Source organism: Pteronotus mesoamericanus, unplaced genomic scaffold, assembly GCF_021234165.1.
Source record: "Pteronotus mesoamericanus isolate MK-2021 breed Mesoamerican mustached bat unplaced genomic scaffold, CSHL_Meso_final contig_163, whole genome shotgun sequence".
In the NCBI taxonomy this organism is placed as follows: Eukaryota; Metazoa; Chordata; class Mammalia; order Chiroptera; family Mormoopidae; genus Pteronotus; species Pteronotus mesoamericanus.
Window position 1 is genome coordinate 5,376,820 of NW_026555064.1, and position 12,896 is coordinate 5,389,715.

Sequence of the window (12,896 nt, forward strand, 5' to 3'; positions counted from 1 at the left end):
GATGCCAAGATCTGATCTCAGACAAAACCGCTCCAGAGTTAACAATCCATAGCCACCTGCTATCAGCCCTTCTCTCCCCAAACACACCGAGACGCTGGTATCTGTGTGCGATCTGTGTATGTGCCTGTATATGTGCCTGTATATGTGTATATAGATATATGTGCATACGTGTGTATAAAAACACACATACACACACATACTTTTTTTAGAGCTCCCGCAAGTCACCTAAGGATGGCAGTGTCAGACACTATCACCCTTTTCCTGGCTGGCAGAACTGAGTTTCATGAGTACCTGACTCTCACTCCCATGTCTGCGGGCCCAGAGGGCGCTCCCTGTGCCCGGGGGCGGGGTGGGGGAGGCTCTGACTGGCCTGAGGCCTGGCCGGTAATAGGATCGGCGTCAGCATGTGACCCAGTTCTGGCTATCAAGATGGGAGGGTGGGTAAACTAGGGAAGAAGTTCTGGAAAACTTCTCACTCTTATTTAAAAAGAAAAAAAGGGGAACACAAGGTGGAGGCGCCCCTTCTGCTGGGGTTGAGCGTGGCCACAATGCCTGTGCAGTCGCCGTGACTCCATGGGACCAGCCAGCCGGCTGAGCCATCCGCCAGCTGAGAATGCTCCGGCGGAGGAGGAAATGCTGCGGCCTTGGAGAATGTGAATTAACCGAGCCCAGAAAACTGCACTTCCAGACTCACAACTGGGTGAGAACATCCATCTCCATGACTCATTAACCCACTGTGTCAGCTTTTGTTACTGCAGCAAAAAGCATCCTAATAGATACACCCTCTACCGGGATAAAAATCTCACAAACAGCACCATGCGAGGGATTTCAGAGGCTCCCAAACAAATCGAATCCCTCAATGCAAACATTTGCCATCATTTCTCAAATGGGCGGTTTCAATGCTGCCATCTCCGCGTTCTCTTCTGCCACATGGTGCGCCAACAAGTGACAGGCGTGGAATAGGGCAGTTATGTTACCGCACTCTCCGGGCAAAACTGCATGGCTACACATTCTGGTGCTGGAAGAATGGTCTCGCTTCTACTCCAAGAATAAAATTTCTCCACAGGGTATAATTCTGTCATATGTAGGGTTTTTTGTTGTTGTTTGTTTTCTGACACTACCAGGAGTCCCTGGGTCTCAAAAGCGCATGTCACACATACAGAGAAATCTCTTCTAAAAGAGACAACTTGTTTTCTGGAAGAAACAATCACCAGCAAATGCCTCATTACTGACAATACACCACTAGGCATTGTGTTGATATATTCCGTGTACTCCGAACATTCTGGCTAATCAACCATTCCAGCCCAAGGATCTAAGGTTCTGTTTCCCCAGAACTCCTCTGGGCAGCTCCACCCATGCATGACATCGCTGTTTCCACAGCAACCAATGAATTCCATCATGAGCCAGACCAGAGAAGAAGGAAATCAAGAAGGGGGGTGGAGGGGAGAGACATACACTCAACCAGAGAATTTGTGAAATATTAAGCTGGGCATAGTCCCTAAATGCTTGTGTATGAATATTAAACACAAAATCTGCATCCTTGTTTCAACGTGCAAAGTCAATACCCATATCTAAAGGTTCACACATCATTCAAATCAGCAAAATTCCTAGAGCACTGGAATAGGAGGAGGATCATAAAGCAAACTTTTTCTACAATAGCACTCTTTCTGTAACTCGGATTTGGCAAAACTGAAGCATTTGGGAGGCTTGGCTGGGGACTCCGGGAGAGGAAGCCAAAGGGTGCAAATCACAAATATTTCTCAACTCCAGCAGCACTAGTTTCTCTACATCAGGGGAAAGATGTTCTCAATGGAGACCCACAGGAGCTAAGAGGGCTGCACACTAACCGTGGTCAAGGAAGAAGCGAGATGCGGCCACCTCGGCATGGCCTGTGGGCACCAGGTCCCGGCAGCCGCACGGGCCCACCCTCGCCTGCCCAAACCACCAAGGGGCGGACTTCTGCTCCTGACAACGCCCCAACCAAGGACCGCCTGGCCTAGGTCACGGGCCTTCTGGGTTGGGGACAGGCCTCTCCTATCACAAAGCTCCCGCTAGCACTTACCGTCCTCAAAAATCGCTCCTATTTCGAAAGACAATTCGGAGCTGTGTTCTGCTTCGCACGGATACACCGCTCGAGCCTTCCGACTGGTGACGCTGAGGGGGACGGCGGAAGACACACGTTAACACGTGGAGGCACTGGGGGAGAGGGGCTTCCCCTTGCCGCCATCCCCCATGTCCCAGATCTCATTTCTCTCTCACTGATGGGACAACTCCCACAGAAGAAATCAAAAGGGAAGGGAGCATTAGGTAAAAGTACAGCATTTGATTTTCAAGTCAAGGATGGGTTTCAAATTCAAATCTTTCTTTGGGGAGCCTCCCTGAGCAGCGTTCACTGAACCTCTCCGCCTAACTCTCCTCTCTGCCTGGCAGCATGCCCTTCCCTAGCAGTCGGTGCCATCAGAACCTCAGGGCGTGTTCACTTCCTCAGCACTTCCCATTAGGAAAGGCACGTGTCTTAGACAGAAGACCCGGCAGTGAGAGACAGAGGCACGCACATACTAAGCGGCTTCAGCGATGCTCTGTGGACAGTGATCTGTTTAGACTGACAGTCGGCTTCCACGCCCTTCTGGAAAGGCGCTTGTTGCTCTTAACTTGGGTTTTCTTTATTTAGACCCCCTCGCTCCTGTCCCCCATAAGGCACAGCAGGCTCAGCACTTGCCTCAATGTCCTACGCATCCTGGTGGCTAGAGAGCATCCCGGGAAGCATGGGGATCCCACTGCAAGCCACGTGCAGACTGGCGCGGGGAAGTGCCCCCACCTCACCGGTGTGGGGAAGCCACTGAGGATAGAGGAGCTTCAGCCAGACCCCCAGGAGGTGGGGCTTGATCAAGGCTGGCCCCTCTGGACGCTGCGCAGCTGGCCCGCTAAGTGGTCGTGTCCACTGCTGTTTCCAGTGCCGAGTTAACTTCCCATTAAAACAAAGCATGTGCTTTCTATTTATGTATAAAAAGTTCTTCCTGAATGAGAGTGGCTTCAAAAGGGCACAATCAGCACCAAGAGGAGTAGTTTCAAGCAGGTGGCAGATACGGCCAATTTCTCCTAAGAACGTACTGGAACCGAGGCTCAGCACTGACACAAGGGTGTGTTGCCCAGGAGGCTGGCAGAGCCTGAGCCAGACTTCTCCAGCAAAGAACACAAGAGCCTGCTCAGGTGGGTGAGCCCCTTCCATGGGCTGCCACCGTGTGCCACGTTATATCCCAAACCATGTACCTTTCAGGTGGCTTGTCCGCTATGGTGGTTGGCAGAGAGAAAAGGCAAGGTGACAACTTGGGTGAAGAAGGCGTGAGAGCTGGGTTGCAGCCTGGCGTGGTCGGAGACTGCGGGTTAAGCCACTGGACCATCGACGATCGGGTCTGGCTTGAGCTAAGGGTCGAAGAACAGGATTTAATAATATAAAGGCCACAGAATGCTAACTATGTGACACCTCAATCCTAAATGACTAGGATGATGGCTCCCTTGTCTCCCTCGATGACCAGAAGAACAGAGTCCTCTCCACGGGCTCCTATATCCTCAAGAGCCACACCCCACACCAGTGACGCCTCAGGATACTTCTCCAGGTTAGCGGAGAAGGGCTAGTCTTATGTATGCAGCACCCTGTCACTTCACTGATTAGAGCACCAGTATCCAAGTGCGCAAAATAGCTGCTTGGACATCTGAGGCGTTCATGTTTCCTGTTTGTAAGGAAAGTCCAATGAATCTGCAGTCAACATCGTGACCTGTAGCTCCAAAAATTCAGCAAGCAGCCTCTGGATGGGTAAAGCCTTTCTGTCCAGTAATACACATGTAGCAACTCAGGAAAGGAAAAAAAATGCCCCTGCAACTCAATATTCCTCTAGAGGAGGAGACTCAAGTTTCAAGGCAAAAGCAACAAACAGCAAAAATCTTGGGTGACCTGAACATTCCCTGACATTTGCAAATTTTAAAAAATTAATGGAAAAGGTCAGTGAACAGACTCCTGGAGGGGCCTGTAAACATGAAGGGAGAGTTCAGTAAATACACATTGGCCTGAACTGCTTTATTCTTCAATTATCTCCAACCAGGGGCGTGCGCGCCCGGCGCTGAGGGTCTCTCGTTTCATCCCGCCACACTTCCAGCACAGACTATTCAGCGTCTGCTGCACTCGGAGGCTCTTCCCTCACACTCGCCCTTCTCGGCTCAAACCAGCTTCCCTGAGCAGCTGTCTGGCTGCCCTTCCACATTCCTGAGCCTCACCTTTGAGTCTTTCTTCTCTAGCAGAACACCACCCTCTGTCCATTTGTACTTCAAACAGCGCCCAGGCTGTGCCTGTGCCCACCTCCTCGTCATTAGCAAGAGACTCTTCCCCTTCTCACTGCTCCATGTCTGCCACCACCGTGGTTTCCTGGCTCAGCTCCAGCCCATTCCTCCAACCCCGCTGGCCCTAACAGCACACGCAGCCCCCTACGACCCCAGTCGACCCACCCAGCCAGCCTCCCCCAGAACCCGTGCGCTCCCCGTCCCCGCCCCAGCCTCCTGGGGCTCCCCTGCCCCGGAGGCTGCCCCTCTGCCTGCAGCTGTTTCCCTGAGTTTCATGCACAGGCTGCCTCGGTTTCTCCTCATCTCAGCCTCTCTCACTGCTCCGCCTGCTGGGATCTGTCCCCCGCTCAGCTCAGCTTCAGGCTGGCCTGCGTCCATACTTCTCCTTCGGCCTAGGCCACAGACCTTCCCTGGAGGCCTGTCACACCAGTAAATAGGAGGGCAGGGTGACATGTGTTGTCCTGTGAGGGTTTCAGCAAGGTTTTAGCCCTTTGTGTGGACCTCACACGGCCAGGAAGGGCGCTGAGCACATAGACTCTTCCACCAACAACCGAGCAACCAGTTCAGATGTTCTCCAACTGGAGCTGGATTTTATAAATCAGGTACCTGAAATATGACCCTATTGACTTGAGAGATATTTAGTACCTAGAAGGTTCCCCACCCTTTGATCAGAAAAAGGGGCAGGGGATGCGCTTTTAAAAAACACTAGTCTTTGAACAACTTATTTACAACCCCTCCATCCAGCTGTTCATTTGGAAGTCATGAAACGGAGCAAAGAAACCCATAAATCTCAAAGTGATCTGTCTCTCCAGCAGCCAACGTCCCTCCAATCTTTACTTGAAAGTGAACCTTAGAGGGTGTCTGACTAATCAGGAAGGGAGAGGAAGGGACGAGGGAGGGTCTGACCGAGAATTTAGGACCCCGTTAGCCCATCACCATTGTCTCCCCCAGCAATGGTTCGCAGTGCGTGGCGCGTGGCGGGCAGCGGGCGCCGGTGGAAGATGGGCTGTCCCGGCACCCCCGCCGGCTCCTTCCGGCCGTGAAGAGTCAGGCGAGGGGAGGACAGCCCGCCGTTGTGCCAGGGGAGGACAGCCTTGGGATGAAGATGAAGTAACCATGTGGCTGTGTTTATAAGGCTCTTTAAAAATACAGATCATGAATTTTAAAGCTATTACCTACTTAATCCTCACATCTTCCTTTAAAATAAAAAGTGCTTTTGTTTTCCCATAAAGGGAGGATACCTCTTTGGGGAAGTGAGAGAACTGTCAGGGTGGCAGCTGCAGAAGGTGAGGGCCTGCGTCTGCCGGGGCTTCCCCCACCGGGCGCGGGGGGCAGAGCCCAGGATCCGCGGCCCCTCCCCAGGGCCAAGCTCTCAACCTCCGCCTTTGTTTTCCGCGGTCTTTTTCTTGTCCTTCAACATCTCAGCGTGTTGCATCATCCAGCACTACCCAACCAGTTCATCCGGAGAGCCTGTCAGACTTCCTACTTAGACTTAAATTTCTGCGTTTGAGTTCCTGGGTTTTCCCCACAATATCTCAGAAGCCTCGGCCGGTACTTCTCTGGGTTTCAGAATCCCGCGTGGCCACAAACACTGTTGAGTTGAAGTATTCATAAGAGGGAGCGAAACACAAGTCTGGGAGTGGTCTCTGAATGAGGCATAAGAAGTCACATGGAGAGTCCACGTCCTATGAGAAAGGAGAGCCACGGAGCAAAACAGAGTTTGGGAAACAGAACCGAGTAGCTGCTTGGATACCAGAAATTTTTAAGGCTTTTCCACCGGAAAGGAATGGGGTGAGGCGGAAGCCGGTTAAATAAGTACATTCAAGACCTAAAAATGAATTCTTATCTTCAGCCAGTAAAGGTTGGATGACGGTATATTTCATTGGTGTCTCCCAAAAACAAACTGTCCGTATTTTTTGAAGCCAAACAATTATAAACATGAGCCTCTTTGTATAAACCATCTCCTACCTTCCAGAATTTGGATAGGTTTTTTGTTTATTGTGTTTTTTCTTTGCATGTATGTGCATATGCATGTTAATAAGTATCAAAAATTTTTAACAAATTCTTTAAAATATAATACTTGTATTTTCTGAAAAAGCAATAGAGGGAAAATATTACTTTTACTAGAGAGTTATGATATTACCTTTATTCCTCTTCTTTGATTTAAAGTGTTTCAGAGGAATACTAGGTATTTTGGGAATGGTAGCCCATAGCAAAGATCTAATGGTTTTTCTCAGCCTGGGCCCTAGGAGAGAATTAAGCCCTAAGGCATGCGCAATGAATGGGCATCTCTCCCACGCATCTACTATGTGCTGGGAGACAATCTCCAGCATATATTATAAGCAGAGGGACTGGCTGCCTTTGTTCTAGATTATCTTTTCAAGGATGTTTGCAGAGCAAGAAGCCTGGAAGACACAGGCTGTGGCTTCCCCTGGAGCAAAGGGTGGGTTTTACTGCCCATCATAAAAGCTCCGGGCTTCCTACACTCTGGGTTTCTCTCCCACTGCACTCCCTCTGGAGGCGGAGACTGGCCCAAGGGCATCCCTAGGGAACTGGGACTGGGAAGCGACCCTCCGCTAGTCCCGTGATCAGGAGGGCCCTCTGGCTCTGACCAGGAGTCCCCCATCCTCCACCAGCATCCATGAAACCACGACAGGCAAGTAAGGGAGCCACAGGCAGAGTAAAACCTCAGGCTTCACACCTCCTGACGTTAACACCGTGGAAGGACTGATGAAATACTCTGGTCACTTTTGTGCTCTGTGGTCAGAAGGGAATCCTGGCTAAGACAGTCTTTGGGTTGAAGATCAAAAACAACAGCAACAAGAGTGGAAAAGGCTCGCTGCCTGCTAGAATGGACTGAAATGCTTTCCGCTTCCTCTCCTACCACTTCCCAAACCTAAACATTTTTCCTAAAAGTCCACTTCCTTCCTTCTTCCTGCTGCCGTTTTAACTCAGGAGTTTTGGTGCGTAAAGTTGGCGTGATCACAAACCACCCATTTTATTCAATGACGACCTGCTGACCAATTACGGAAAAGCACCTAAGAGCTTCGTGCTTCCTGAAAGCTAAGCTGTGGTTTACGAAAATGGAGACAGAAGTCAGCTCTTCCTGAAAAGCTCAGAAACCGTATTTCCCCAAACAAACATAAATTCAAGAGAAACACTAATATCCGTTTGCTTGCTGTCCTCCCAATTTCATACTCTAAAGGGAAAGAATCTTCTCCCACAGCCAAAGCCCTCCCCACCTCAGTGCCGGGAAGCCAACCTCACCACCTTCCTTTAAAGGGAAACATTTCCTTCTCAGAGACAGAGGCGGCTGGACAAGAGAGTTTCACTAAAAACACACAAAAAACTCATGCCACTAACTCAGGAACTCATCCTTGAAACCAAGCATCCCATCCACGTTCACTGCGGTGTTATTTACAGTCGCCAAGGTAGGGAAGTGGCCCAGGTGTCCATCAGGAGATGAGCGGATAAAACAACAATGGGATGTACACACAGTGGAATAGTACTCAGCCGTAAAAAAGAAATTGTTACCGTTTGTAAGAGTATGGATGGGCCTGAAGAACATTATGCTAAGTGAAAGAAGCCAGTCAGAGAAAGACAAATACCATATAATTTCATTCATATGCAGAATGTAATTAACAAACTGAACTAACAAGCAAAACAGAGACAAATCCATGGCAAAGAGGCAGGGTAAGGGGGTGGAGGGATTGAGCAAAAAGGAAAAAGGACTCATGGACGTGGACAACAGTGTGGTGATGGCTTGCGGGGGGGTAGTTTGAAAGAGACTAAATGGTAATGGAAATAAAAATACAATGAAAAAAAAGGAAAAGGGGAAAAAAAGTACTTATATTGAAAGTCTACCTAGCCATTCCTGAGGCAGCAGGGAAGGCTTCTGTGCTTGTGCAGGCTGGCGGGGGCGGGGACGCTCGCCAGGGAGCAGAAGAGCCATTTCTGAAAGGGAGGAGAGAATTCTCTTCTAAAGAAGCATCAAGCATCTTGCTATGGAAAAACAGGTCTGTATTTCAGGGAGAGACCCTACAGCTTTTGGGTTGGGGAGGAATAAACGCTCAAACCCGTGAAGTCTGGACAGTAGCTGTGTATGTGCAAACTTGACAGAGTTTATGTTTCTAAAATGTAAAAATTAGCAGTAATGCTGCTTCTGATTCAGATTGTGACCCAATCGTCTCCAATACCAGACTCTACACTCCATGCATATTAAAAACGTTTTGGCAGCAAAAAAAGCACACACATTTCAGAAATGGGGGAGGGAGGCTAGTGTCTTCACTGTTAAAATTTGACAACAGCTGCAGAGTCCCCAGGGAGCTCCTGCACCGAACACACATTTCTTGCATAGCACAGACGGGTCAGGCTCTGGGCAGCACTCGCGAGACGGACGCCCGGTTCCAGGCTCCTGGAGCACCGAGCGTAATTTAAAATGCAGAGGATGCAGAACAGGGAGAATCCATGCCAGGAAAAGAGACGACTGCTTCTCTGAAGTGATTACATCCTCCAAACACCAAGATATTTGACGGCGGTTATATGGTATCGGGATCAAATCAGAAGTTTGTGCTGGAAAGAAAGACTTTAAAACCTCATTTGCAAGGTCTCCGAGCAGAAGCTAGCACATTAGTGAAATGATCTTTCATTCCAGCCTGAGAAACGCACAGCATAAGTCTAGAACAGCTGTCCTGGGCAAAAGTGTTTGAAAATGTTAATAAAGACAGAAGGAAATATTGTAGATCTGTATATTATGGGAAATCTCTGTTCAAATAAATGCCACAGTTATTCCTTAAGTGCCAGAGAGGGAGGATTCCACAGGCAGCGCGTTGTTGGTTCCTAATGAGCAGACTGAGGGGACCACGGCGGAGAGAAGCAAACAGCCTTGACTAGGAAGTCGCCATAATCCGCAGCAGGGGGCCAGGAAGTTGCTCACGGGAGGGATCCAAACAGACCTTGTCTGCTCATCGTTCAGGGTCCGAGAACTCCCTGCCAGACCCCTTGCTAGGCCTTGGGGACCCCCAGGGAACGAGGACATCTGTCCTCCATGAGCAAAGTCAAGTGCGTGAAGAAGGACAAAGTGATGCTCGCCATGCAACGTGGCCTGCATCATGCACAGCGTTGCCCTACGGCCCTCAGGAGAAGGGAGGAGGAAGCACCCAGGAAGGCTCTCCAGAGGAGGCCACGTCCGCCCTAAGCGGAGGCTGCCATCCATCATCAACATCACCATCGCCTCCCTGCACCCGGGCTCCTGCCGGGCACAACTGCGCAGCCCACACCAAGCGCAGCGCCACTCCCAGCTGCGCTGCTAGTCCCCAGTACACGTAAGAAGACCGAATCAGAGAAAGCTAAAGTGACTTCCTCAAGGTCCATCGGCCCTGAACCCTGTTTTGATCAGACTGCACAGAGCTCTCAGCCTCCAGTCCTCCTGAGCAACTGGACCAGAACACAAGGCGGAGAGTGGAGAGTGCTGGGAGTCAGAGGTGCTCGGGGGCAGGGCCACACACTCAAGGCAAGGGTGGGCTGCAGAAGGAGTTTAATCCCAGGAACCCCAAGTACACGAAGCACCGCCCCTCTACAGAGAGACCAAGGCTCCGGAGCCAGCTCTGGCTGTGCGCCCAGGTCCCAGGCTCCCTAAGCTTGTTCCTCGTTCTGTTCATAAATAATAAGGGGGACGCTTCTCCCAAGCTAGAGCTGTGGCCAGGCCTGATTTCAGAGTGCCTCTCGGAGATCAGTGCATGGCTGGCACTCCCGGTCTTGGCCGAGGGTCCACGACAGAAACCTAGGGGAGTCACACACATGCTGGGGTCAGTTCCCTTCACTACGATGCAGGTAGCCATGAACAGGCTGGTGGCCGGGAGACTGAAAGGATGCGAGAGGGCAAAGCACCGGCAGGACCAGGAGCGCGATCGGCATGTGGCAAGCGAAGCCCTGTCACCGGTATGAGGTGTTTCGGAGTCAGAGTGCGCCTCTCCGGTTTCTCGTACATCATCAATCACAAATCATTTTCTTGACCAAAAAACAGCAAATAATCCATATCAAAGGGGGGAATACAGATATTGAGGAGAAGTCACCATTTAAAAAAAAAAAAAAGTTGCTAAAATGCAATGCTGTGGCATTCTAGATTGGATCCCGGGACAAAAGGACATGAGTCAAAAACGAGTGAAATCTGAGTGAAGTCTGTAAGTTAGCAGCACTGTACGGAGAGAAACTTCTCATTTTAAACCAAAGGTCCACGGTGCTCTGTGAGATGTTAGTGGCAAGGGAAGCTGGGCGAAAGGTTTATGGGAGATCTCTCACACTATCTTCGTAACTCTTCTGTAAATCTCAAACTATTTCAGAATGAACCTTTTATTTTAACCAATGGGTTGTAAAAAGAAGAACCCCAAATAAACATTTTAACCATTGAAACACCAGCGTTTTTTTTGAAACGATGATCATAAGCATAAAAAAATCTTCTGGCTGGTTCAATGACAAAATTCCTGAAGGTCACTTTTAAAAAACCACCCCCTGCACTGCCCATCTTGAGAAATGGCAATTAACCACGCTTCTCAAACCTGACTTCTAAGGAGGATGGGCTCCTCCAGCTAGGCTCGTTTCGTTCACAGACCAGATCGAGGTCGGCAAATTTTTCCTGTCAAGGGTCAGGCAGGAAACATTCTAAGGTCTGCAGACCCCACAGGAGGCCTCATGGAAAACACTCATTCTGCCATCATTGCGCCTCAAAAAGCAGCCATAGACAAAATGCGAGTAACGGGGTGGCTGCGATCCACCAACACTTCACTTATAAAAACAGGCAGCAGGGGCCACAGGCGGCTGACCCCTGGATTCCAAGGGCCAGCTGAGAATCCGCTGGCAGTGGGAAGTTGGGAGGGACGGGGATGGGGATGGCTGAAGCCAGCGCTCCTGGGCTTGCGAAGCCCAGGCTCCGCCGCCCCGCTCCACCCTCACAGGCCTGGAGGCACGGCTCCCGCACCGGCCCGGGCGGCCTGCATGCGCCCAGCGCTCCCCTGCGGCAGCCGCTCTCCTTGCCCACCGCGCAGGGTCGCCTCCCAGGCCACAGGAGGCAGCTGGTCCCACAAGCCAGCATGTAAAAGCAGTCACTGGTCACCCTTAAGAAAAAAATGTCTTTTACAGGAGGGGGATAGACAGACAGAGGGGGGCACCGCAGGAAACCAGTTGAACACAGAGAAGACAGAGCCTTTTGAGAAGAACATGGCCACACAGAGCACTCAGTCTTGAGCCCATGGGATGTTCAGGCTCCTGGGTGAGGTCCCTCCCTCATAGGAAAGGACGCCGCCATCCAGCCAGCCTATACCTGAGAAAGGGCACTCCTAGGGTGATTGTTTTCCTAGGTTTTTCTATTAAAAAAAACTGTCTTAGAATCACATCTACCCGATCTCTCACTCAGAACGCCCCATGAATTCCATCGGTCTTCCTGCCAGACAGTCCCTGTAGAATCAGGCAGGAGGGCTGAACAGGGAAGGACTGCGGCTCCATTTCAGAAGGTGACGGGGTTTGGAGGTCTCTGCATTGTGGTCCTACAGGACAACCGACAGGAATGCTCCCACCAGCTCCGTTCTCGTGTGGGGAAGAGCAGCCATCCAACATGAGGGCCGAACCCACAAAATGGGCTGCAGGTCGGAAGGGGCACACTGTCCCCCGGGTAAGAGAAACCCTCCAGTTTCTTACCAAACTGTTCCATGGGTTACCCGTTGTGACAGGTGAGCCACCCACACTGCTCAGAATACACAGAGTTGGCACGGCCCCCGTGGGAACCCCAGGCCTCAGACAGGCAATATTCCAGAGGTCCTGCTCACAGAGGTTTTGACGAAACAGATTCTCACACAGAGAGGCTAGGAGAGGAGCCCCAGGCTGAGTGCTCCCGGAACACCTAGAGCAACTTCTGGAAACAATACAACTTCGGGCCAACATCTAAGGCCTCTGCAGGACTAGAGAGGTATTTCCCTGAGCTGTGAGGGAGGAGATTATGTAATGGATGAACCCAGAAGCCTGGTTAGGTTAGACCAAGAATATCAAGTTAGGTTCTCAGAGGGAAGGGAATAGCAAGCAGGCGGCCACCCAGAGCTCCCTGAGGAACAGAGACGGCTTTTATTACATGTGGTTCCTTGAAGCCTCACAACAACCCGGAGGGGTGGATGTTGTTGTGCCCCTTTTACAGATAACCTTGCTAAGCCTTGGTTTGCTTAAATAACATATAGAAGCCCAGAGGCTTTAAGAAGCAAGAAGAGGCTGCAAAGCCCAGCCTGCCTGACTCTCAAATCAGTGCTTTTCCACTCTAGACTGTCTTCCAACAGGCAGAGAGCTCGCCAGGGCCCAGCCTGCATTTCGATACGGTGGCAGAGACAGCCAATCCTTGCCCAGCAAATGATGAATTACAACAACAAAAAACAACGAAACTAAAAAGAAAAACAAGCCTAGTGAGAAAATAAATTTTTGAGTCATAAGCAGAAGGAAAGCTACTATAAAATTCAGACGTGTCTCTTTATTTTGGAAAGTCGACTTTTCATTATGGGGCTTTAATGAACATTCTGGCTTGA

General features: G+C 50.5%; 1 protein-coding gene across 4 annotated transcripts in view; it reads right to left on the reverse strand.

Annotated features, from left to right (window-relative positions):
- ARHGAP10 (Rho GTPase activating protein 10) overlaps positions 1-12,896 on the reverse strand; it is a 241,326-nt gene that overhangs the window by 1,859 nt on the left and 226,571 nt on the right. For all 4 annotated transcript variants that reach the window (XM_054562719.1, XM_054562717.1, XM_054562721.1 and 1 more), the window contains 2 exons: positions 3,271-3,423; positions 2,063-2,154 (listed from right to left, as the gene is read on the reverse strand). In XM_054562719.1, the coding sequence (XP_054418694.1) occupies positions 2,063-2,154; positions 3,271-3,423 (245 nt within the window). The remainder of the gene's footprint in view (positions 1-2,062; positions 2,155-3,270; positions 3,424-12,896) is intronic.